The sequence below is a fragment of the Delphinapterus leucas genome, chromosome 17, assembly GCF_059928025.1.
Source record: "Delphinapterus leucas isolate spDelLeu-1000000601 "Yukka" chromosome 17, BTC_Dleu_Yukka2, whole genome shotgun sequence".
Lineage (NCBI taxonomy): Eukaryota > Metazoa > Chordata > Mammalia > Artiodactyla > Monodontidae > Delphinapterus > Delphinapterus leucas.
The window spans coordinates 10,520,833-10,548,214 of NC_143145.1; the positions used below are offsets into that span (position 1 = coordinate 10,520,833).

The 27,382-nt window shown below is 41.9% G+C and overlaps 1 protein-coding gene and 1 pseudogene across 15 annotated transcripts in view; both read left to right on the forward strand.

Annotated features, from left to right (window-relative positions):
- The window catches only part of ASAP1 (ArfGAP with SH3 domain, ankyrin repeat and PH domain 1), a 370,853-nt gene that overhangs the window by 264,588 nt on the left and 78,883 nt on the right, over positions 1-27,382 (forward strand). For all 15 annotated transcript variants that reach the window (XR_016388225.1, XM_089898507.1, XM_089898511.1 and 12 more), the window contains 4 exons: positions 10,936-11,011; positions 12,190-12,276; positions 17,442-17,542; positions 20,409-20,478. Coding sequence is in view for 14 of the 15 variants with exons in the window: in XM_089898507.1 (XP_089754633.1) it covers positions 10,936-11,011; positions 12,190-12,276; positions 17,442-17,542; positions 20,409-20,478 (334 nt within the window). In the remaining variant the exon portion in view is untranslated. The remainder of the gene's footprint in view (positions 1-10,935; positions 11,012-12,189; positions 12,277-17,441; positions 17,543-20,408; positions 20,479-27,382) is intronic.
- On the forward strand, positions 3,217-5,515 carry LOC111164428 (SNRPN upstream reading frame protein pseudogene; annotated as a pseudogene).

Below are 27,382 nucleotides of genomic sequence, written 5' to 3' on the forward strand. Positions count from 1 at the left end.
AGTAAGGTCCCCTTCACTTCGTTGGCTTTCTTAATTCTTTCCTTTCTGGTCTTCATTTGGTCCCTGTATATAGCTGTATAATGACCTTCCACAGCCAAACGATAAGAAGTGGTTTTGTCTTCCATCTTCAGCATTTTCTATAAATCATTAACTCAAATTAGTGTAACTGTTCAGCTTCTCTAAATACTGTCTTACAAATGCTAACTTCGGCCTTGACAGCCTGTGGAGCTGTTGTCACAAATGCGCTCGACTGTCATTTTGTCACTGAAGAGGCCTTTCTAGGAACTCCCTCCCCCGCTTACTTGGCATTTTACCTATTACTGGGTCATTTGTACCACATATTCCTACTTGGGATTGTTTTTGTTTTGTTTTTTTCGTCATCCAAGTTAAGTGAAGTTAAATACTTTGGACATTAGCAATACTTGGTATTTATACTTGGATTCCTGTGTAGTTGCTGGTATATTTTGAGAGACATCCATTGTTCTACACCGGCACCATTTTTGCTTATGTTGCAGGGCTACCTTTTCATTATGTTTGACATTCTGTGTCACCACATTTGCTTAGTTTACTTCTTGCTCACTTACTGGATTAGCTTTCATTGGTTTTATTGTAGAATTTTTGTCTGAAAATGTGCCGGTTACCATTCAAGTCTGTATTGAGTCAGTGGACGTTACAGAGAATAGAGTGCAAGGACTTTCCAAAGTGGTCCAGACAGCCCTCATAGTTATTTATAAGTAGAATACTGTAAAGGTCATTAGCACTAGGTAAAATGCTTACTCTCCAAAAAGTTAAAATTTATCATTTCCTTTGGTCATCTCTCTTAATTCTTTTTGATAATGTTGTATCTAGGAGGATCTTCATGGTGAATGGCAACATTCAAGGGGGCTAGCATTAATGTGATGGGAAAAGCACCAGGCTTGAGTCAGGCAGATAGACGAGTTCAAATCCTGGCTCTGAGGCCGGGTAACCATGTGACCTTTGTCAGGTGCATCTCTAAACCTCAGTATCCTCATCTGTCAGGTGGGGTTAAGGTTCATAGGAGACCCTCCTTGGGTTTTGCAAAGATGTGAGAATTAAGTGAGATAATGCATAGGGACTGCCTCACCCAGTGCCTGCTGCACTGTGCCTGTCTGCTGCTGGGATGGTTCTAAGTGGCACTAAAAATCATTCATTCACATATTTTATTATACAGGATTGTTTCTCTTCAGGAAGATCAAACTTTTAATGATCAACTTGTTATTTACATAACTTTGATTTTACTTTTTTCCTCTTTTCAAAGTAAATTCCGCCTTGTATAGAACTTTCAGATATGTATAAAAGTAATTATAGTGAAGTAGAAATATTTGCACATTTATAATTTTGCCTGTGGAAGCCTCATACTGACGACCTGGACTAACCTTTGCCTTCGTAGTATAGCAGGTGCTTGTGACACTTTGAAATGTGTGGTGGTGGTCCCTGATTTTAGTTTAGGGTGGAATTTTCATCTTTCATCAGCTTCAGTTTTCCTAGAATATTTTGAAACTTTTACAGAAATAAGTGAATCTCTTTGTCTTCTCAATTACTACAACACTAGAGCAGCAAGTCTGATTTCACCTGATCTTAGAAATCTCTTTTGATTTCAAAATCTCTGAGGAGGATTTAACCTACACAAACATGAGTTTTCCAAAAAAGATGTTTTGTAAACTAGAGATATATTAACCTTTGTTGGTAAAGGTGAAAAGAAGAGCATCCTCCCTTGATTCTTGGCTTTTTCCCTTTCCACAAATATTTATTACTCTCTTAACAGAGGCCAGGTACTTTTCTAGGTTCTGGGGTTCAGAGGTGAAACAAGGCTTCTGCCTATGGGAGTTAACTGTCTGGTATAGGAAGTAAGTCAGGTCCATCAATAATCATAATGGGGCTGGAAAGTGACTGGTAACACAGGGCATCAAGAGAAGGAGAGACTCCTGGCGACGGAGACTACAGAGGGCTCCTTAAAGGAGGTTGTGGCACTTGGAATTGGACTTGGAGGATGGCTGGCATTTGGGCACTGGAATCTGGTAGAAGCATCTACCCTAGGGCAGAGAAAGATCAGCAGAAGGAAACCCTACACGCTGAGAACTTCCTTGCAGGGAGAGAGATTCAAAGACATCCAGTAGTAGAACTGGGTTATAATGTAATTCAACCCCAGCTGCCCCAGGTTGAGCCGCAAGGATGCCATCACAGCGAGAAACCAGTGTACCTTTCTTCTGAGGACTACTCTTATTCTTTCCTACTTCAGTCAGTCTCTCCAAACTCTTTATAGATGTGTAGTGGACCTGTAAAGCATCCTCTACTTAGATTTAAAAAGAGAAATTTCATATTCTGAGAACTTATTCCAGTTCCCAAAATGATTTTCAATACATAGTAGTCAGGTGGAGCTCAAGAATGAATTTGCTCCAGTAATCTCTCGTGTACTCATAGTACCTCAGCGGGGATACAGCTGCTACAGCGGAAAAATAAGAGGGCGCAGGAAAGAAGAGCTTTTGTCACCCGTTTCAGCTCACCCCACCAGTTACTCCTCACTTTCAGACGTGAACATTGTCAGTAACATGCTGCTTTCAAAACAAACACATTATTCTACTGCTCACCCACTCCTTTTACCACTTGGTGAGTATCATTATGGTCTCCAGACTCGAGAGCACTTACAAACATTACTTCACCATCCTTCATCTTGCAGATAATAACAGCTAGCGTTTATAAGAGCAACCAGGAAATTGTAGCTCAGAAAAGATCAGTAACCTGCCCAAGGTCACAGTCATTCACTTAAAAGATGCTCAATAAATATGTGTCAAAACAGACAAAATAGAAGAAACCAAGGAAAAAAAGAAAATGGACTTCGAAGGTAAAAGCTTCTGTGAGTGAAAGGACACTGGTAAGCAAGTGAGAGGACAACCACAGAAGGGGAGAAAATATTTGCAAATCATTTATCTGATAAGGGTGTAGTGTCCAGAATATATAAAGAACCCTTACAGCTCAACAACAAAGAGATAACTCAATTTAAAAACGGGCAAAGAATTCAAATAGCCATTTCTCCCAAAAAGATATACAAATGGCCAGAAAGCTCATGATTAAATGCTCCGCATCATTAGTCGTTAGGGAAGTGCAAATCAAAACCAAAGTGTAGTGCCGCATCACACCCACTAGGAAGACCGTAATTAAAAACAGCAGTGGCGGAGTGGCGAGGCCAGTGGCACGATGGAGTGAGTCAGGGAGTGCTTACTCCTGAGATGGGCTACAGGGCAGCACGTTCCAGAGGTGGACGTCCACGTCAGATGTAGGAGGACAGCCTCACTGAGCCACCAGGAGAGTCAGCTGTACCCGAGGGGATCTCAGCAGCGGCAGCCAGTACGTGCTGTGTTTCCAGGCAGAACTGAGACAGGCACTCTTAGCTGAGACACCAGGAGGGGGTTGCAGGGTTACTGGAACACCCAGGTAGCTGTTCCAAGAGAAGAAAAGAAAAAACAGCCAACAATATAATGAAGCTGTTATCATGAAAAAACAAAACAGTAACATAACAGAAAATAAGTCTTGATGGAAAAGTGGAGAAATTGGAACCCTCAGTACATTGCTATAGAAATGTAAATGGGGGGCAACTACTTTGGAAAACAGTCTGTCAGTTCCTCAAAAAGTTTAAATGTAGAGTTATGTGTCCTAGCAGTTCCACTCCTAGGTGTATACCCAAGATAATTGAAAACAAGTGTTTAGTAAAAATGTGTTTGTGAATGCTTATAGCAGCATTATCTCCAATAGCCAAAATGTGGAAACACCCAAATATCCATCAACTGATGAATGGAGAAACAAAATATTGTGTAGCCATAAAAGGGAATGAAGCAGAAACCATAAACAAGACGAAAAGACAACCCTCAGAATGGGAGAAAATATTTGCAAATGAAGCAAGTGACGAAGGTTTAATCTCCATAATATACAAGCAGCTCATGCAGCTCAATATCAAAACAACAAACAACCCAATCCAAAAATGGGTGGAAGACCTAAATAGACTTTTCTCTGAAGTAGACATACAGATGGCCAACAAACACATGAAAAGACGCTCAACATCACTAATCATTAGAGAAATGCAAATCAAAACCACAATTAAGTATCACCTCACACAGGTCAGAATGGCCATCATCAAAACATCTACAAACAGTAAGTGCTGGAGAGGGTGTGGAGAAAAGGGAACCCTCCTGCGTTGTTGGTGGGAATGTAAATTGATACAGCCACTATGGTGAGCAGTATGGAGGTTCCTTAAAAAACTAAAAATAGAACTACCATATGACCCAGCAATCCCACTACTGGGCATATACCCTGAGAAAACCATAACTCAAAAAGAGTCTTGTACCACAATGTTCATTGCGCCTCTATTTACAATAGCCAGGACAAGGAAGCAACTAAAGCAACTAAATGTCCGTCGACAGATGAAAGGATAAAGAAGACGTGGCACATATATACAGTGGAATATTACTGAGCCATAAAAAGTAACGAAACTGAGTTATTTGTAATGAGGTGGATGGACCTAGAGTCTATCATAGAGAGTGAAGTAAGTCAGAAAGAGAAAAATAAATAACGGTGTGCTAATGCACATACATGAAATCTAAAAAAAAGGTACTGATGAACCTAGTGGCAGCGCAGGAGTAAAGACACAGACGTAGAGAACGGACTTGAGGACACAGCGGGGCAAGGGGAAGCTGGCACTAAGTGAGAGAGTGGCATGGACACATACACACTACCAAATGTAAAATGGATGGCTAGTGGGAAGCGGCTGCATAGCACAGGGAGATCAGCCCAATGCTTTGTGACGACCTAGAGGGATGGGTTAGGGAGGGTAGGAGGGAGGCTCAAGAGGGAGGGGATATGGGGGCATATGTATACATACAGCTGATTCACTTTGTTGTACAGCAGAAACTAACACAACGTTGAAAAGCAATTATACTCCAATAAAGATATTTTTTTAAAAAAGGGAATGAAGCATTGATACACGCTACAACGTGGATTAGTACTTAAAACATTATTCTAAACAACAGGGATTTATCGTATAACACGGGGAACTATATTCAATGTCTTGTAATAACCCATAATGGAAAAGAATCTGAAAAAAGATTTTATATGTATATGTATAACTGAATCACTTTGCTGTACATGTGAAAGTAACACAATATTGTAAATCAGCTATACTTCAGTTTTTTTTTTTTTAAAGTTTTTCTAAGTGAAAGGAGCCGGAGCAAAAGATTGATTACATATGGTATGATTTCGTTGAAGTGAATGTCCAGAAGAGGCAAGTCCTTTGAGACAGAAAGCGGATTGTTGTTTGCTGGTGGGTAGAAGAAGAGCGAAATTAGGAGTCACTGCTAACGGGCACAATATATCTTTTTGGTCTGGGGGAAATGTCCTGGAATTAGATAGTGGTTGCACAACACAGCGCATATACTAAAAACTACTGAACTGTACACTTTAAAGTGGTGAATTTTATGTTACATGAATTTTGTCTTTTTTTTTTTAATAAAAAATACAACAGAACAAAACAAAGGTTCTTAGATTCTTAATTAGTACTTACACTACCCTTGTGCGTTCAAGTTTCTTAAATACCACAGGACATACACAGAATGGATCTGGGAGAAAATGTCCCTGTTACCTAGACAGCTGGAAGTCAGCGCCTGACTTAGTCTAAGCCTGAAGCTTGGAAATCAGTTTTTCATAAGGGGTTGATGGTTGAATTGTTAAGAGGTTACTTTTTTAAAATTTTGCTTTATAGTTTAGTTTGTTTTATAAAACCATACTCTCTGATGTTCCAGGGCATCCTGACTTCTTTTTTTTCTTAATTAATTAATTTATTTTATTTATTTATTTTTGGCCGCGTTGGGTCTTCGTTGCTGCGCGCGGGCTTTCTCTAGTTGCAGCGAGCAGGGGCTACTCTTTGTTGCGGTGCGCGGGCTTCTCATTGCGGTGGCTTCTCTTGTTGCAGAGCACTGGCTCTAGGCGCGTGGGCTTCAGTAGTTGCGGCTCATGGGCTCAGTAGTTGTGGCTCACGGGCTCTAGAGTGCAGGCTCAGTAGTTGGGGCCCATGCGGGCTTAGTTGCTCTGCGGCATGTGGGATCTTCCCGGACCTGGGCTCGAACTCGTGTCCCCTGCATCGGCAGGTGGATTCTTAACCACTGCGCCACCAAGGAAGCCCCCTAACTTCTTTTGAAAATAATATAATGCTCTCTGAATCTTTCAGCTTTTGGCCAAGTAATACCTCTTCCTGAGCCAAGCAGAACATGTGATAAAGGGGTATCAGGGAGACTTTCTGGTCTCTCTTTCTTTTAAATTAAAAGCAGGACGAATATAGTGTTTTCCTTCCCCGTCATTGCTTAGAGTGACTTAAGAAGGAAATGAAGTACGTAGCAACTCTCTCAGGATGGAGAAGGTTCTTGTTTGTTCTAAGGAGGATGTGTCCTGCCTGATGGTGGGTGACAGTGTCAGACACTCCTGAGCTTGCTTTCTGCAGCTGGGAGGTGTGTTCCAGCTCGTCAGTGTAAATGTGAGGGTCACTCCTCCCATCCATTGGCAGCTTATCTTTTTCTGGCGCCGAATGTCATTAAAATATGGTCATATTTCTTTCAAGCTGCTTCTTTAAAAAGTGAACCAGTCCTGCTGTGTCCCTAAGGTGAGAGAAACGATGAAGCCCATTTCGCTGGCCAGTGGCCAGCATGTATTGAGCTGCTTCTCTGTGCCTGGCATTTTAAAAACATTTTCCAGTGCTCACAAGAACTCTCCAAGGTCCATGTGATTCTCTCCATTTCCTGTATAAGGACACTGTGGCACAGGGCTCCAGAGATTATGCAGTTATTCAGTGGGAGAGCCAGGATTTGGACCCAGATCAGTCTTGTTTTTTAATTACCTTTGCTCTAGAGATCAGAAGACTTATACTCAAATCCCAGCTCTGCACTCAGTGACTAGATGACCCTAGACAACCCACTTGACCTCTCTGGGCCTGTTTTCCTTATCTGTCTTACAGGTTAATAATAATAATTACCTTCTTTTGTTAGACTGTAATGACACCTTTAAAAAGGGGTATTCCGTGAATTATGTAGGCATCATGGTGAGTGACCGGCACAGAGTAAATACTCAGTAAATACCTCCCAGCTGCCATTATTATTACTGCATCATCGCCTGTTTTCCAAATTACTTCAGTAATTTACGGAGAAATTGGCTAAGGGACAAGTGGGATGTCATGAGGTAATTTCCCCTTTCGTCGGCAAAGCGTCCACGTTCAGGTTGAGTCATATGTCATCAGAACTGACACCTGTGCTTCCCTTTTCAGTGAACAGAACACTTTATCTGTAATAGCTCATCTGATGCCCCTGGAAGCTAGAAAATGTCCACATTTGGAGATAAGCATGCCCGTAGTCAGACAAGGTCAATGACCTGCCTGAGGTTATACATACGGTCGGGTTTAGAGCCAAAATACGGTATGCTTTATGACTCCTAAGCCCACGCACTTCCACTGAACCAGAACCAGCTCAAAGAGAGGGAGGAAGGGAACAGAGAAGCGGGTGCCCCCAGTGGGAGGTTGTGGCTTTGAGTCCCGGCTGGCCAGTAGGTGGGAGAATCAAGCATGGGTGGGGGCCAGGGGCCCCCCAGAGGGACGGTGTGCGGTTGGCAGCCTGTTGGCCTTTGTGGCATCGCTAAGGACTGGCAGGTGTGTTGTTGCCCTGCAATCCCCCAGCCCCGCTCATGCTTCCCACGCAACGCTAGACGTTGGCCCTAAAATAACCATCTGAGAGGGGCTCTACTCAGCCTGTTCTCCCAGGCTAAGTGTCGATTTTTAAATTTTGTCCTGCCCGAGTAACATATGATCTTTTTTTAGAAAATATTTAGAAAATGGAGTTAATGAAAAAGAGGGGGGGAGAAAAAAACATGATCTCAGAAGATTACTGGATTTACATATATGATTTGTTTTGTTTACAAAAATGGATCATACCATAGATTAAAATAATTCTTCATTGCACTGAGTTTTCTTGTAATGTTTGGAAGAATTTAACTATAGGCAAATCGACTTTTTGCGTCTTTCTTCAGCCTTTTAATTGTTAGGAATTTGCCCCTCCTTCCAGTTTGCTTTCACTGCTGGTGGAGAACTTCCCATTTTTATCAACACCATCTCAAAGTAAAACAGTGCACTCTTTCTCCATCAAATGTATGTTTTAAATTATTTATTTATTATTTATTTTTGGCTGTGTTGGGTCTTCGTTTCTGTGCGAGGGCTTTCTCTAGTTGCGGCAAACGGGGGCCACTGTTCATTGCGGTGCACGGGCCTCTCACTGTCGCGGCCTCTCTTGTTGCGGAGCACAGGCTCCAGACGCACAGGCTCAGTAGTCCTGGCTCACGGGCCCAGTTGCTCCGCGGCATGTGGGATCTTCCCGGACCAGGGCTCGAACCCGTGTCCCCTGCATTGGCAGGCAGATTCTCAACCACTGCACCACCAGAGAAGCCCTCAAATGTATGTTTTATAACATGCTTTGCATGCTGTTCAGATCTGTTTGCTTATTCTTGATGTCGAGCAGCACTGTCCAGTAGAACTTTCTGAAATGACGGAAGTGTTGATATTCTTTGTTGTCTCACATGGTACCCACCAGCCACACTTAGCTCCTGAGCACTTGACATGTGGCTGGTGAGACTTCATGAACTGGATTTTAAATTTACTTAATTTTAACCGAATTGGCTGTATGTGGCTAGTGGAAAACACTGTATTGGAAAACACAGATCTAGAGCATTCTCGTTCAAACTCACTTTTTTTTTTTTAACATGATGATTGAATTCCCTTCATGTTGAAAGTGAAAATGAAACACCTTTACAAAAATATCTTCGAAGAACCTGTATCCCTCTGAGAAAGAAGTAACTCCTTCCATGGTAAACCTCTGCGGCTCCAGGGAAGAAAAGCAACATTTGCTGAGCACATCCTAACTGCCCAGCACCTTGCTGAGTCATTTTGTGTGTCTTATCTGTATTATTCATCCCATTTAATACCAGTAACATGGGTAGAAGTTTAGTGACTTGCCAGCGTCCCATAGAGGGTAAGTCCCAGAGCCGCAGCCTAGGCCATCATCATCTCATCCCAATGCCCTTGTTTTTCCTGTTGTAAGAAGTCCTGACAGCATCCATCAAGTGTTCTACTTTCAAGCACTTTCTCCAGAAATTAAGTACAGTATCAGAGATTAAAATTAGTTTTGCTGTGGTTAGCTTTTTAGCCGTACTTCTGTGTCCTTGGCAGACACTCCTTCCTGGATGTAGAAGAGGCTGGTTCAGGTTAATGCTTTTGGATGGTCTGCTTTGTGCAGAGCATTGTCAGCTGCTCTAGGGTTGCCACTTAGGCCTGGGCACAAGCAAGTGCTCAAAGATGCCATCCCCTTGACTAGAAAGGCTGGGGAAAGCCGCCTGGGGAGGTAGCAGCTGAGCTGAGCCAGGATAGAATGAGAGAGTTTGGTAGGCACGTAATAGTGGGGAAGGGCATTTCAGGCAACGGGAACAGCATATGCGAAGGCTGGGGGAGCAACTGGAAATAATGGAGCATGGCAGGAGGCCAGAGTTTTTAAGGGGAAAATGGTAGGAGATAAAAACCAGAAAGATATTCAGGGGCCAGAACATAGAAGTTATTCAATTTTGTACCAAGAAGTTCAACTTTCATCCCTAAAGACAGTGATGAAAACCTGAATGTTCGTAGATGAGAATTTACATGTAGCTTGATTACATGAAACCCTTATTTCAGTAAGGGTTCTCTGCTAAAGATGTGAACCTTAAAAAACTTTGGAACTTGTAGAATTTCACTAATCACTTTGAAGGCCACTTCTGACAAGGATGTATTGTTACCATTGAGTGTACATATTAAGCTGGAAAGATATACAAGGATCCCAAAATGTGCCCTCAAAATTCTTAGTCGTGCTTCATTCTTACCTTCTAAGTGAGCATCTGCTGCTCTGTGCTGGGCCCATTATGATGTGGGGATGAGAGACCGTCCTCGTCCTCAAGGACCTCTTCCTTTCCTGGGGAGAGAGCAGCGCAGGTAACGTGCATTAAGAAATAATCTGCCACGGAGGTTAAAGAAGCTTCCAGCAGGGTGGAGGACATTCTGAACACAGACACAAACAGGGGTCCTGAGTGGAAGCGCTCAGACAAGAAATCACGTCACTTGGTAGTGAGAGCAGGGGTGTCGGCACCTGGACCTGATCCCACTTCTGACACTTAATAGTTGCGTCAGCAGCTTGGGCAAGTTCCGCCCTCGCTCTGGGCCTCAGCTCCTCCTTCGGGATGGAGGAGAGACTTGAGGTACTTACCCGCTCGTTCGGGTTGCTGTGAGGGTGTAGATGAAATGTGGTGTCAGGTGATGGTCGCTCAGCAGATGTCAGTGCTTGTTGCCAGTTCAGGGTGAGATGACACCCCCTTCTTAACGTGTGTGGTGGGAGAGCACTTTCCGAATCCGTAGTCCGTACCACTGATTGAGCATCCTGTGTTTCAAGTGTATAGGGACCCAGGGATCTTTTGGAAACTGGAAGAACCCTTGCTGACTGTCCTCTGGCCTTTATTTCTCTCGTTAGTATCCAGTCAGACTTCATGATATTCCACTGGCAAACGTGTCTGTCTCTTTCAAATTCAAATATGGCACAACCAGGAAGAATTGTTCTGTGTGTGACTCAGTGGGTTGGAGATGTAGGTGTTATCTGCAGTGTCCATGTGACACCTGCTAGCACATGTCAAATTGTGCCTGTAGTTTGTTTATTGGTACATCTTTATAAAATACTGAAATTAGTTTTATAAGTGTTTCGTATAGATATATGGGTAGAGAGTAAATACGTCTCTATGAAAATTTTCAGATTTTTCAGGTAATTATGGTTCATTTCTCTTTTCACACTGCTGATAAATCTCTGATGTTTTCCATTGTAGTTTCTTTCAAGATGGCTTGAAGACAGCTGATAAATTGAAACAGTACATTGAAAAACTGGCTGCTGATTTATATAATGTAAGTTCTTTACAAAATACCTGCACTTTAGCTTGCTGTTATAGATAAATATCAGTAAATCTGAAATCTGTATTAGAAGAGCATTAAAGAAAAAAGAAGACAAGGTGAAGTGATGTGTCAGCATAAATCTAGGGCCAGTAAATGTTGTTTTGTGGTTTGTTTTGTTTTGTTTTTCTGGTTTAACTCAGAGACATCATCACTTGTCAGATATTCCAGAGTAGTTTCTGGGACATAGGTGGAGCAGGGCAGGGAGTAGATGGATAGCCATTGGTTCTGAATGGCTCTCCGTGCTGGGTTCAGTAGCATCACATATGGGTGCCCTTTGGTCAGGAAATTTTTATCCTGGAAGGAAAAAAATTAAGTGACTGTCTCTGAGTAAGCAGGTTTATGAATTTTTTTTTTGCTTGCTTGTTGGTTTTATATCTCCTCTCCTTTTTTCCCCTACTGTCTAGGTTTTGCTTGTAGAATAGGAAAATCAAGAGGAAAACTTTTTTGAGAAAAAAACTAATTGCATATGAGAAATCTCAAGTTTGTTCTTCGTGAACCGCTTGGCAGTGAATAATATTAAAAGTATACATTTTAGGAGTGTAACTATTGATACATGTGTTCAAATAAGGTTTTAGAGTTACACATGATACCTTATATTCTAATAGAACTTTTCTGATTTTTCTTTGAAAAGTTAACATGGTTCAGGTTGCAGTTAAGTTCCAAGTGATAAATAAGAAAGGCAGCACCAATCCCTTCCCTTCATGTAAACTTTCATATATGCATTAGCTCTTGAGATTCTGGTCATTCTTAGGATTGTCTTCCGTCCCATTCAGTCACATCACGGTATTGATATTTCCACTGCCACCCTTTGAAATACCAGAAGCAAATAACTCAATGTTATTTCTTAACCTTTGTTTAAAATAGTCCTTCAGAGCTAATTGTCTAGCCCAGATGTATTATTTAATAAGGAAGCATGTTGCATTATTCACTAATTTCAAAACTCACTGGTACTTTAAGAAGATGAGAAAATTGTGCCTCTCATATCAAAAATGAGACCGTGTGAAGGACTTTAATAAGGAAATCGACTGTATAATTGAATTGTTTGATGAGTAGTATACATTTGGATGAATTAAAGTCTGCTCATAAATGTATAAGAGATAAGTGATAGAAGAACTGTTTTTCTCTCATAGATAAAACAGACCCAGGATGAAGAAAAGAAACAGCTGACTGCACTCCGAGACTTAATAAAATCCTCCCTTCAACTTGATCAGAAAGAAGTAGGTGATCTGTGTGTGTTTCCAGCAGGGCTAACCGTGTAAGCAGGGCTGCTTGTGATAGCCTTTGTGTTTCCTGATCTGCAGAACAAGCATAATGAGAACTTCCTGCCGGGGAGGGGGGTGGGTGCGCAGACGAGACATAAGACACAGTGCGTACCTGTCGTACGAAACACAGTAGGAACGGTCTTTGGGCTCCTGTGCCCTCCTTATAAAAAAAGATAACCCTCACCCCCAACTCCATGACCAGGTTTTCCATCCTGCCTTTAAGGTGTGTGCTTCAGAAGAACACCCTCCCAGGTGTTGATGTACATACCTCAGTTCCTCTTAGATCATCCCTGTTTTTCCAGACATCCAAAAGGGGCTGTCTCATTTTGCCAGAGAAATAGAGAAATATTTTGATACAGATTCCTATAGAGGTTTTGCCCCACAGTTAGGAAAGTTAAGGTTGAGATAGTCTTTGGATGCTGAAATGGAGTTATACGGTGCATGGTAGGTGTTAGATGAATGCAATACAAATGCTTAATTATTAATCTCATCTGTTCATTTGTTTGGTCAAACATCTAATGAATACTTACTGTGTGCTGGCAACTCTTCTAGGCATTAAGCTTGAGTCCCTTCCGTCAAGGATCTCATTGTCTAGTAGGTAATAGAGAGAGTCAGCCATGTGAACAAGTGGCCGGACCTAAAGCGGTATTGATGCTGTAAGACAGAGATTGGGAGGAGGTGTGCCGGGAAAGAGAGGAAACAAAGAGTCTCAGGAGTGAGAAGCTGCCCGGCACATTCAGCAGGCCACAGCAGCCTGGGGCAGGGTGGGTGGAGGAGTGAGAGATGCCGCTTCTGAGGTGAAAACCCAGACCGGATTGTGGAGAACCTTGGATGCACACTAAAGGGAATGGACTTCATATGAAGGGTACATTAAATGGGGAGCATCGTTTGTTGCATGGGAGAAGGTAAACATTTGCCTGTTTATGTTACGAATTTATTACGGATTCAATTTAAGTGCAGTATTTAAATGCAATATTTAGTCATAATCACACAAAATACAGCATTTTTCGTATGTCAGTTCCTCATCATATTATCTCACAATTGCAAACTATCTGTAAATCCCTAAAATTTACAAAAGGGGTTCATGAGTCCAAGACAAAAACAAAGCAAACCCCCTCAAACATGGGAAGCCCTGCTCCAGCAACACGAATGTTAAAGCAATCTTGAAGGTTCTCTAGACTGAGTGATTATAGCCCTCTACCCTCCTGCCCCCCAGAACCAGTTTTATGTACACGTTGGGTCTTCGTACAGCGAGAGGGGTCTGTAGCCCTGTGACACTGAGCGCCTGCTGACCTGTGGGCAGGGAGGTGTGTAGTAGGCATCGGCAGGCAGGGAGGTATGTGGGCTGTGTACCCACGTACAGCAGAAACTAACACACCGTTGTAAAGCAATTATACTCCAGTAAAGATGTAAAAAAAAATTATATAAGCACAATTAAATTATATTAAACAAAAGCAGTAAATTTTAAAAAAAAGAATTTGAGCTCTAAGTAGGATCTTTGGATTTTTAGTAGAAACTGTTTTTAGGGTTGAAAATATTTTATTTTTAATGGTGCTATCCATAAATCAGTCCAAAACCTTCATCTTTTTATTTGAGTCTCAGTAGCTCATAATAGTTTGCAAAGTATCTGTGTTTTACTCATCTCTCCTTTCACGGTATCCAGTACATTGCCTGGCACCCCAGAACTACTCAATAAATGTTTAGTAAGATGAAACAGAAGGAAATTTTTGCCCACTCCATTCATACCTTACCTTAGAAATTTGAAGCTTCTATAAATAGAGGTTTAGTTTTAAATTGGATGCCAGAAACATTTATAACCCATTAAGTCAATGAGGGTGCTAATTGCTTGCAGTTTTAAAAGATTTGAGGTTTTACTCCTTAATAATGCATTTTATATGTTAATAAGGTTTTCTAATAAGAAAGTAAAGTAATTTGTACTGCTAATAGAGAATGGGAAATTGAACTAAAAAATAATACTGTAGTTTCATTCTATAGTTTACATCTCTTGGCTCACATCATGGATTTTTGCCAAGGTTTTAAGTTCACTATTTGAGTTTTAAATTGTTTACCTGAAGTGAGTTTCGCGTTTGCATTTCTGTTTCCTCAGTACACGTTGATTTCTATTGTGCTTTCAAAGGATTCAGACCCTATTTCATTCCTTCAGTTGTGTTTTATTTTGTTTACTTATTAAGTGTTACCAATTCTCCAAGGTTTATTGTCTCAAAAAAAGAGAATCCTCTTTTCATTTATCTGGAGTGCCCTGCTAAGCCCTCATTTCTCCAAGGACAGAGACAATCATTTGTGTGACTTTCTTAGGCCATAAAACTCATTACTAGTTAATTTAGGATTGTTGATGCTACCTCTGAATCACTGCTTCTTCCTGCTTGGTTTAGTGGAATAGGCTTCTGAGGTCAAAGCCTAGGCATCAGCCACTTTATCCACCTTTAAAACCACGTTTGTCTGATATAAAGCAAGGTCTACTCAATCTGTTTGTTATTCAGAATTGAAAGTTAATTTAGGCTAGTAGTAAATACATGTAAGGAATGTCTTAGTAGTAAGTTTACAGAATATAATAGTTTTCATAAGCTGTCAGCATCTGAATCCTTATTTTTTTTAAAAGGTAAGTATTTTTTTAACTTAGGCTTTCAACATTGTAAATTGACTATATTCCAGTAAAAATTATTTTTAAAAAACCCCAAAATTTAGGCTTTTATTTTAAAGGTTAGCAAACCAGTTAAGATGAGAAGTGCATACTTTTAAAGCGTTCAGACAGATAAGAATTATGTGGGCAGATAAAGGGAAGTTTAGTTCAAAGAAGAGCGTTCCAAGGAAGAGAATTTACTTAATGAGAATTGATATCAAGGAGATTTTAGATTTTGCCTTTAATGTTCTGGAGAGGTATAGCTATGGCAAAGATCCCTAACTCCAGGTTGATAGTTAAGTGATTTTCATGTGATTTCATTGGGTTAAAGCAGGAGCTCTGTGGATTTCATTTATCCTGGCCTCTTATTTTGTCCCACGGCTCAGGCCTCTACCACCTGATCTAGTTTTCTATCCTGATTGTTCTTTATTAGTATTATGGCCACATTGCTGCCTCCTTGAAAAAACCCCATGTGTCACTACTATTGTATTGAGGGCTGTCACTAGAGGCACTTGGTAGAGGCAGGCTATCTCTGCCTACTTGGTGTGTGGTACAGGTCCTTGGTCATAGTTCCATCCAGAAAGTACCTGTCAGGGAGGGCAGAGTGGGCCAAATTACTCTGAGTTCAAGGCTGTGGACCCTGGTTAAAAGTAAACATGGAGGGGAATTTTTCAAGATTCCTACGCCCCACTTCTCCCCAGGTAATTAAACTTGTCCAATGAGATGTTTCAGCTGGAGGGAATCTGGCCAGTTAAAGGCAAAGAAATTACTCAGATTAAGAAAATGAATAGAGTTTGTAACCTCTTTCGTTTGAGTCAACTTGCCTGGTACAGCGTGCGCTTAGCTCTCGGCTGCACCTACACGAGAGAGCAGGACGGTGTGGGTTCCGAGGGGGAGCTTCCATCTCTGAGATGGGCTGTGTCCCAGTGTCCTCAGCATGTTCACCCAGCCTGGTTTTTAGGGAGTGTTCGGGGCGTGCTTTTGAACAGTGAACTCATCACGTGTAGAATAGCCCTAACGAGGTGCGCTGTCCTGCAGATTTTCCTGCAGCTATTATTAACATTAATATGCATTCACCGAGCACATGCTGTTTGGTCCAGAGGATCCTAAATGCCAGAAAGAGGCCATCCTGGCCTGGAAGGCGGGCCGTGCACAAGCCGTCAGTAAATAATGGCTGCTTCAGCTTTCTGTCTCTTCACCATCGAGTTGCAGCTTATGAACTGGATATTTTTATTAAATTCTCTTCACTTGGAAAAGAAAGGATCTTCTTACAATTTGTTGCTCTTCTTAGATTTTCTGAGTAATGAACTGGGTTTCACTGAGGTGTTGATTCCCTTTACACACACACGCTTTGAGGTTTGTCAGCCCTTCAATCCTGGTGAAATGTGTACCTCATGCTCTTCCATCAGCTTTTTTTTCTGTTCTCAAATGACCTGAAATGAAACTTGATAAAGATATTTTATTGTCCCATCACCCAAAGTTTATCATGACTCTAAAGGGCGCGTGTGAGAGAGAAATCTGATATTAATTATCTTTACAATGATGTTTTCTCTGTGTGTTACAAAAAGTGCTTAAATTATAGACAATAAGACTGTCAATGAAATTAACTGTATTTTCAACTGTTCTGCCTTTTTTTCTCTTGCTTTTGCCCTTCCTGATCGAAGTCTAGGAGAGTAAGTCAATGCTTTCTGTGAGAATGTATTGTCGTACCTCTGTGTCTAAAGCCCCGTGTTCTCGTCCTACAGTTCGGCATTGTTAGTTTATTTCTTGCATTTCCACAGTGTAATGGCTGCGTCTGGTCATGCAGTCTTTAGAAATGAGGGGGAGCCTCAGTGGATGTTAAATCAAGCTTGTTTGCGTCCGTGTTGTTCTGTCAGCCTTTGTCACCCTGTCACCACGCCATACACTTTTCCCTGCCTTAAAGTCATCTTTTTAAATTAAAAGCATGGTTATAGGTATATTTTTGCAGAGCACTAGTAAGTTACAAAACAAGAATTTTATAGCAATTCTTAGTTCCTCACAGAGGAGGTGTACTTTTCTTTGGGGGTATTTAAGCAGAACATGTGAGGCAGAGGAGGGGTACCTGGAAGAAGATCCCTCGGGATGCATGAGCTTGTCTTGTGGCCCGCTTCGGTTCCTCCAGCCCTTCCTGTGCTCACCTCTGCTGCCAGTGTAGACTGGTTTGAGTCATAGACCAGTCTGTCGCTGCACTGTTCGTTTGAAGTCGAGCTGGCTTCTGAACTAGAAATAGGAGATCTCGACCCCAGGCCTCAGCTCTGCCTCGAACTTGCTTGTGACGCTGGCGGTTGCTTGCCTGCCCAGTTTCCGCCTCTAGAATAAGGACGAGGACCCGACAGCTCTCAGAAGTTCACAGTTCTCTTAGCTCCAGACCAACAGGCAAAGCCTCCATGGCAGAATAGAATCAAGGATTTGAGAACTGTCTCCGGCATTTGTCTAATCTGTGGTTTCTCCTTTCTAGGATTCCCAGAGCCGGCAAGGAGGATACAGCATGCACCAGCTCCAGGGCAACAAGGAGTATGGCAGTGAGAAGAAGGGGTACCTACTGAAGAAAAGCGATGGGTACGTATACAGCCGGCCTGGGGTCCTGTGTGTGCCTAGCATACTTACGGGTGGGTGTTAGGAACCTAGGAACCTGTCCAGCCTCTCAGATAGGGAAACGTACTTACAAGGTTTCCAGTGCACCAGCTTCAGACCTTTAGCATGCTGCTTTCCTCAGTAAGTCTGAGATGTAACCTGCTGTCTTCAGAAGCAGCAGTAGTTGTTCTGTGGTCCCTAAATGGCACCTGCGACTTGTGACGTGCAATTTGAGGAACGCAGGCACTGAGTGGAACTTGAGCACACGGCTCGCTGACTGCATGCTCGCCCACCTCTCTGGTTTCTCCACTGTGGTTTTCTCTGCCAGATGCCCCCCTGGCCGCGCAGACCCCAACCTTGAGAGTCAACCTTGACTCCGCTCTTTCCTCTTGCATCACAGCCAGCCTGACGACAAGCTCTTCCGTTTCTATTGGGTGGGCCAAAAAGTGCCTTTGGTTTGTAAGTAAAAATAAAGGACACATTTTTCATTTTCACCAAGAACTTTATTAAACAACGTATTCACCCTTTTGTTCCACTACCTTCTGCCATTTTTCAGGCAACTTTATAATTCCATCTTCCCCAAACTTTGTATCTTTTTGAGCAAAGAGCTGTTCCTGATGCCTTTTACAGTCTTCCAGGGATTGAAGTTTTTTCCATTAAGAGAATTTTGTAAAGACCTAAATAAATTGAAATCCGAAGGTGCAATGTCTGGTGAATACAGAGGATGAATCAGAACTTCCCAGCCCAGCTGTAACGGTTTTTGCCTGGTCATCAAAGAAACATGCAGTCTTGCGTTATCCTGGTGGAAGGTTATGCATTTTCTGTTGACTAATTCCAAACACTTTTTATCAAGTGCTGCTTTCAGTCGGTCTGATTGGGAACAGTAGTTGTTGGAATTAATCGTTTGGTTTTCCGGAAGAAGCTCGTGATAGAGGACTCCCTTTCAGTCCCACCATATACACAACATAACCTTCTTTGGATGAAGACTAGCCTTTGGTGTGGGTGTCGGCGGTTTATTTTGCTTGCCCCATGATTTCTTCCATTCCACACGATTGTACAGCATCCACTTTTCATTGTCCATCACAATTTATTTTAAAAACGGAATGTTTTCATTACATTTAAGTAGAGAATCACATGTAGAAATACGGTTAAGAAGGTTTTTTTCACTTACCTTATGTGGAACCCCAAGCATCAAAGTGATTCACATAACCAGGCTGGTGCAAATGATTTTCAAGGCTTGATACGGATATTTTGAGTATGTCAGCCATCTCCCATATGGTATAATGTTGATTGTTCTCGATTAATGTCTCGATTTGATCACTGTCAACTTCAACTGGTCTACCCGACAGTGGAGCATCGTCCAGCGAGAAATCTACAGCACGAAACTTCACAAACCACTTTTGACAGGTTCGATCAGTCACAGCACCTTCTCCATACACTGCACAGATCTTTTTTTGCGTTTCAGTTGCATTTTTACCTTTCTTGAAATAACAAAGCATAATATGCCGAAAATGTTGCTTTGTTTCTTCCATCTTCAATATTAAAATGGCTACACAAAAATTCACCAATTTTGATAAGTCTTTTTTTAAATGCATGCTGATATGACATTTGTCACATGCAATCTAACAAAACTGTTTCCAATGAAGTTAAAGACAACTAAGTGCTACTAGAGCCATCTTATGCTACTAGAACCATCTTATGGGAAAAACCGAACGAACCTTTTGGCCAACCCAATAACGAGAAGTTATACATGACTTGCCGCCTCTGCTGCCCTGCTCTCAGATGAATACCGTCACCTCTCCTGGACTATTTTGGTGGCCTCCTAACTCGTCTCTCTGTCACTCACTCGTCCCTTCTCCGGTTCATCTCCACACAGCACGTTGGGCTGTTCCCAAAGCCATTCCCCACCTCTCTCTCCAGCCTCATTTGGGCCATTTTTCTCGCTGGTCCTTCCACACTTGCCGTCTTTCTGTTGCTTGAACAAATGATTCTGTTTCACAGTAAGTAAGTAGAATCTTGATTATTTGCTTTACTAATTATCATCCTTTAAAAGAAAGTTTCTTGTTTTCTGATTGTGGATGTGTGCTCCTTGGCTTTATCTAAGACATGTAGATTTTCATTTTGTTTTAATTTGTTTGTTAAAATTGCAACTATTTCTCCTACACTTTTCTGGGATCACTGTCAGTTTTGCTCATCATTCTTCCCATGCATTCAACAGATATCTTCTGGGAGTCCTACATGCCAGGCCCTGTTGTAGACACTGGGATGATAACATTGAAACTATAACATTGAAAGTCCTTATCATTATAGAGCTTACATTCTCAACAGGGAGACAGGTGATAACGAAGGAAATATGTTTATACATATATGTGTATGCCTGTAGAAAATTTAGAGTGCTGTTTTATAGGCCTGAAATTTTAACATAATTAGATGATACCAGAATTATCTTAAAGCAGCTTGCTTTTTCAATCAACAGTGTGCTTTAGAAATCTGTTTATGTAGGTCTGCACATATGTAGTTGTTTTCTTCTTTTAAACTCCTACGTAATAATACTCTGTAGTATGAACGTAACTGTAATCATTTCTTCATTCCTCCTATTAGATTTCTATTGTTTCTCTTGTTTCCCATTTTCACTATCAAAAACGGTGCTATAATGAGCATCCTTGTGCATGCCCACTAGTCTGAATTACCCTCCACCTGGGATAATAAAAGGCAACCAAAATTTTCTGGTTTGTGTGGTTTTTGGTTTGGGGTTGGGGTTTTTTGGTAATGACTGTTATGCATCATAACTGTGTTACGATAGTTACGTGAACCAGGTACTGTATCAGCTTGTGTTTGACTCCCTCCTTAGGATCCGGAAAGTGTGGCAGAGAAGGAAGTGCTCCGTCAAGAACGGGATTCTGACCATCTCCCATGCCACAGTAAGTGTGTCTGGTAATTTACCAAGCTGTGTCTTTGATGCCTTCTGGCCACGTGGACTGGAAAGCAAACACGTGCTGTAACCAGCCGTGAAAATTTCCCCAGGTGCCTTTAATGTATGGATTAGGTCGGGGGGTTAGGATATTCCTTTACAAAAGAAGTTGGTCCTTTCTTCCTGCTTCATCTCTTGCTCCGCCACAACTTTTTGTCTTCTGCTCCCTGAAACTGAATCAGGTATTCTTTTACTTTATAATCTCATCTTTGGGGAAGTATTACTGGTTGTTCTGAAAAACCTAAAGTTTCCTGAATTATAAAGATGGCAGAGGGTGTTGTGTTCTATACATGAAAAAGTAATGTAGGGAATGAAACAATACGTGTTACACTGTTCAATCTTTTTTTTTATTGTTACTATTTATTTAAATTACTCAAAAAGCCCCTCAGTATGCTAAAGGATTAAAACATATATAAATAAAACAGTGGAATACTGAAATTTCCTCAATTATGATTCCCCTTATTTTAGGAATAAAGGCAATCTAATAGAAAGTGGAAAATAATAAAGCCAGGTTACTAACATTTACATTCTGTTTCCCTTCAGATTGTTGTATACCTATATATTATGTAGTTATACTTACAGTCTATCAGAATTTTTATTTTTATGCTTCGTATCACCCATTTCCAACTAAAAGTTCCAGTATCGACAAAATCCCTGTACTTGTCAAAAAGGTTCAGTCTTGGTGGTAGTCAAAGACATGCACAGTAAAACAAGGAATTACTATTTTGCCCTTTTAAAAATAGCAAAAAAATTTTTTTTAATCTTAAAGATGCAAAGATTATCGTGGAAGATGTGACAAGTAGGAATGGAAACAGCAAAGTGTAGCAAGAGTCTTGACAGAGGTGCATGCAGTTTAATCCAGTGATCCCAGCTTGGAGAGGCTTATAGTTAGAGCTCAGTATCCCGTGCCGAGTGATACTCTTCAGTTCTGTAAGCAGTTAACTGCTAGCAGGATAGTAGAAACAAGGGATGAGCATTTATTACACTGGCTTAGATTTACCTCTGTGGAGGAGGAAAGGAAGTGCCACTTTTTAAGCACTTCCTCGTGCCAGATACTTCATAAAGTTTATTTCATTTAGTCCTCCCCACAGCCCATGTGGTATTATAATCTTCATTTCACAGATGAAGAAAATAAGGCACAGAGAAGCACCATGACTTGGCTGGTAACTGGCAGAGTTGGAAACTCAGGCTTGGGTCTGTCTAGCATTGGGCCTTACGCCCCTTCCAGGCTGCACTCTCCCCAGGGCACGTAATCAGGTCCTGTTCGTCTCCCTTCAGCCCCTTAACAGACCTTGACACAGAATATGGTCGGTACACACCTGTGGCCAAACCCTTCCAGGTAGTTGGTTATACATGCATCTTAAAAATTATTGGCCTTTATGCAACTTGAGCAGTTATGTCCTCTCTGTCCTATTCCTCCTGCAGAAACCTTGGGCTGATTCCTCAGAGGTCTTCAGCTTCCCTCAGACAGCCCAGCTGAGATTTTTAACTATCATGCCAGTTGGGACAAGCCACCCATCTGATACCAGAAATCCTGCTGGCAGACTTAGATCAGTTAGTAATTATCACTGAGGCTGTCTAAGAGTTAGTCATTTATTCAGCAATGTTTTAATAAGCTTCCACTCTGCCACGTGCTGGATTAGGCATCAAAGATACACAAGCGGAAAATGAGATAACTTTGACCTGCTTATGTTTAATTCCATACACAGTTAACCTTAGGAAACGAGTCCTATGAAGAACTTCTGACAGTAATAACATTAGTTGATAGTAAGTAAGCACTTACTATGAGCCCAGTTATAGAAAATGCTTTATACAGATTACCGTATGTAATTGTTGCCACAAGCTACCAGATAAATCTGTTATTAAGAGGGTTTAAGTATCTTGCCCAAGTCCCACAACTGGCAAATGCTAGGATTTCACTCTTAAAGCCTCTGTGAGGGCTTAATGGTTTGTTGGCTAAGGAGGGACTGACCCTACTCATTATTTTGGTGATTAAAATACTTGTGGGGCTGTGTCATAAAGGTTTCTGATCACATGATCCAAGATCAGACCCACTTAAGGGAATAGATAACACTTCCTGAGTGTACACCCTGGGCTGTGCACTCCTTGCTCTGAGCACATTACCACAGCCCGTCTTACATTATTATTAGCTTCTGTTACTCCTATTCCATAGATGATGAAACCGTCTCCATTCTAGCCCTGTGTGACAGTGCAGATTCCCACCATCTAACTTTGACTTTTCAAAAGCACTGCTATCATCCCATCTCATCATTGTCTTCCTGGTGGCTAATGTTTTTGGAATGCTTACCACGTGCCACCAGCGCCTTGATTAATGCGTGCTAACATTTAATCCTCAACAACCCTGAGTTAGAGGTGAGGTTGTTATCTCCATCTTACAGATGAGGGAGCCGGGGCTCAGAGAAGTTCACCTCCCAAGGTTACCCAGCTAACAAATGGCGCGGCTGGGAATCTGGTGCAGGCTGGGACTCCACACACCTGGACGTTAACTCCCCCTCACCTGCAACCCCAGTTCCTCCCCAGCGTGGGGTCCCAGGACACAGCCCTGAACCAGGGGTGCCTAAGAGTCAGTGTTTGCGAGAGGCATGTGCCTGTATGAGCCAACTGGGATTCTCTGATGGCCTGAAACAGGACGTGACCCCTGAGCGGTGATTCATTTATTATAAGGACAGTACAGTACAGGCAGCCCTGCAGTTTTGTGATCAGAACCTCAGTGTGGCCTGTCTTGGGTCAGGTATCCTATACTCTTGGGCAACTGCAAGGTGGACCTACCTCGGGGCGAGTCCCAAAGGCATCCAGGGTGGTCTTAGGCCTGCAGCAGTCAGAACAGTGCTCTTCAAGTCGCTGGAGTCCCAAGAGGCATTCCAGCTGCTGTGCTGTAAGGTATAGATGGAACATGTGGTCCTCAGTTGCCTGAATGTGATGGTGCCTGGCCTTCAAGTCACTTTCCTGAGCCCAACTCATGTCTAATAGTGTCTGATCTTATTAGCTGAGTTAGGTGTAAGCAGTGTGACCCTCTGAGTTGGGTCTAAATCTTGTGCAAGAGCAGACATAAAAAACAGAGAGGCTCCAGGGGAATGTTAGGACTTCTCCACTCCCGGGAAGTATTCTTCAGGTTAAATGTGCTAAAGTGAACATTTCCAACCATTTGACTTTATGTGGATCCAGAGCTTTTAGTTAAAAAGTTGCTGTGTGCGCCCTGTCTTCACGTTCTTCTTGCCTTGGATTCGTCTGGCCGTGACAGTCCTCAGTAAGCGTTCTGACAAGTTACGTAATGGCCTTATCCTATTCCATTGATTTGCTTCTCTTAAGAACCTGCTGTGGGAGGTCACAAAGATGATCCAGCGAGTCAGAGGCACTGCTCACGTGTAGTTTACATGGCCTTGGGTAGTATGCTGAAAATAAAAACATACGTTCTCTTCCACCCTCCCTTTTTCTTTCCTGCCAAACACGTCATTGTGGCCAAGTCAGCTGTTTCTATGCTTCCTTAAGGCTCTAATCAACAGCAGACATCACATCAGTGGCATTGTTTAGTGGCTAAGAGAATGGACTGTGGCATGTGTCAGATATGAGCCTGAATCCCAGCTTCGCCATTGACCATGTGACCTTGAGAAAAATATTTAACTCCTAAAGGGGCTCGTAAGGATTAAATGAGATACCATGCTGTGTGTGGGCCACAGTTCCTAGGAGTTGTTGCTGTTAGTGTTAACCTCCTCAGATATTGCTGGCGGTACTGAAACCTATTGACAGTTAGTTGGCCTCTCCTGCTATAAACGTTGGAAATTGTGGGTCTACCTCTCCTGCCCCCGGAGCAGCCCAGAGGGAAATGGGATTCTCCACCTAATTTCTGACTGCCTCTCACTGGTCTGTGTTAACCTGTTCCCCACTTTTCACTGGCTTTAGGCCACACTTTTTTGCTGCCAGTTATATCACTTTGTAGTCACATAACCTGCTCCCACAGAAAGATCTCTGTAGCCAGCTCTAGCTGGCTTCTCCAGACTTTACAAACACCACTGATCACTTAGAATCAGGTTGAAAGTCAGGGCCAGCAGTTTCCTGGGAAAACATATGGAATTCAGTGATCACTGGAAAAGTGGATAAATGAACTTTTTTGTCAGAAAATATAGGGCCTTTGTTTGGGACCCCTTAACACAGGGGAATTCCTGCTTCTTGAAGGGCCCCAGTCACTTTTGCAGGTTGTTCTTGTCAGGTTGACCAAGAAAGGGTCAGGTATGCATTTAGATTAATGAGCTGCGGTCTGTTGGCTTAACCACATATGCGAGACCTGCTCCAGGGGCCATTCATCCCTCCAACTTACTGTTCTAGGAAGAAATCCACTTTGTGTACGCCTGCAAGATTTGCTCCCATCCCTAGAAGATTTCATCTACAAATTCATTGCTTCATGTACCTGTTCAAAGACATAACTTTTTTTTTTTTAGTTTACTATTTAAAGTAGTCCAGCACTTTGGGAATCAAATTCAGTGAGAATCTCTGAATCTGCTGTAACAATAATATTGATAGTATCTAGTATCTGCTCAGCGCAGGACATGATGTTTGCATTTCAAAACGCTAATTCTAACAAATCTATGGCAAACATTTTAGTCTGCCTCAAAGCTTAAGGATAAAAGTTTTTATATCAAACTACTAAACTACTGCAAATAAATTTCTGTACCCTTGTATTATTTGCTTGTACTTTTTTTACTATAAGCATTATAGTATATAATAAAACAAATTATCAAAGAAAGAAAGTATATGAATTATAGGTGAAATATTACTTTATTATAATAATCCTGAAAAATTAATTTCAAGAGTATAAGAAGCTTTGCTTCTCAAAAACCCTTCCTGAATTTATTAACCCCAGTGTCACATATGGTTCAAATATGGGTTGGCAAAAGAAAGATGACTGCCATTTGTTGAGCATTGAGAGCGTGCCCTGCACTCAGTCTTCTGCCTACACCTGCAGGGGTGGTTCACGGTCTTCATTTTTCACTAGTCTGGAAGGTCTTAGGAGGTGGAAATTATGTCTTACTCACCTTTGAATTCCCAGTGACTAACACACTGCCTGACATGTAGTTAGTGCTCAGTGAATACTTTTTGAATGAAGTTGCATTTTGTAGATGAAGAAAGTAAGGCTCAGAGAGATTAAATCCCATGCCCAGGGTCACATAGTCTGTAAGTAGCTGAACCAGTTTTCAGACCCCAAAGCCAGTTCTCTTTTTACTACATGATAGGCCTTTCCTCCGATGCCAGTTTGTCGTGAGGTCTTTGAAAGGTCTATGAAGAATAGTTCTTTGGAATGAAACTCCTTACCTTGTTGTTCAGTCAGTCATAGGGTCTCAGGGTAAAGACAGCTCTAAGGGTTTCCAGGAGTGGGGAGCAGAGGAGTCGGGGTCATGAAGATGTTACAGGGGGTCCACGAACTTATCTTCGAATATGAAGACTGATTTTTTAAAGTCATACATTCTTTAAATGCCTGCAGATGCTCTTATGATTAACACCGTAACAGTCATTAAATTCATAGCCACTCCTTTCTCAACACTAAAAATGCTTTCAGTATCACACAGAAGTCCACTAAGGTTTGGTTTTTACTCTAAAAGTTTGAGAAGCCAACTGAACCGGACCAGGCGGAGCCTCTTTAGATGATTCTTGGTGGGCTGCACGTTTTAGGAGGATGAGATCCAGAGCATAGCCCTCTGAGTCAACCTGGAATTCAATGCCTCTTCAGCTACTTATTGTGTGTGGCTTTTAAGGTACTTAATTTTACTCCTCATTTGTTAAATAGGATACTAACAGTACCTGTCTTTCAGTATTGTGAGAATTAAATGAGATGATGCATTTAAAGCTTTGTAGAGCCTGGACCCCACTAAGTGTCTGGTAGACCTAATAATTAGTCTCATGATCTGGCTGAGCTGAGGTGGGGTGACAGCATCCAGCACCATGGGGCCAGACTGCTATGACTGGAGTCCAGATGACACGAGTCCCTCACAGTACTGCCGGATTCATAGGTGTGTGTAAAGATGAAACGAGTTCATTGATTATAAGGAATTAGAACACAATGTGGGTCGGAAGTAACACTAAATAATTGTCAGCTATTATCATTGCTATTACTATTATCTTCTTCCCTAATGTGTTAACATCTCAATTTTAATTTGATTTATTGGAATTCCTTTGTATTGCTATTTCCTTACTCCTCGAGGTACTTAATGAAGCCGGTTTGGGGCACCTGTCCTCTCAAAGGAATTTCATTTCTTCCTATTAGAGGTGAACAGCACTCCTGACATCTCCAGGGCATTGCACTAAAGCAAGAATCTGATGTCTCTCTCCCTGTCCCTGGGCTCTTTAGACCCACAGACATTTTCCAAGGACTATTCTCTGTGCTCTCCAGAGCCCTGAAGATAACATTCAGCTGCGAGGGCTTCAACAGATGCGCTGAAAGCCCGTTCACAGTGGGCTGCTCCCTGCCTCGAAGTGTGCTTAATAACCTGATTTCTGTGATTGGCCTCTACTGCTTTCTGAGGCTACTCTGGACTCTGCCCAGTTGCACGTCTTTATTTCCATTGTCACTACAAGAAGAGACTATTTTCCTTACCCCCAGTGATTAGAAGCAGCACTGTGAATTGTAAAAGAACAAACTTTGGAGCTAATTAGACCTGGGCTTAAACTCCTGTACAAGCTGTAGGACCTTGGAAAAGTTACTTAAGCCTTTGGAGCCTCAGTTTTCTCCAATGTAAAATGGGTATAATTTGCTTATTAAGATGTCTTATTCCTTTCTAAGCAGGCACGAGGCCAGGTATTATGGAAGCAGTGGTGAATTTGTGGCCCCTGGGCTCTTGGAG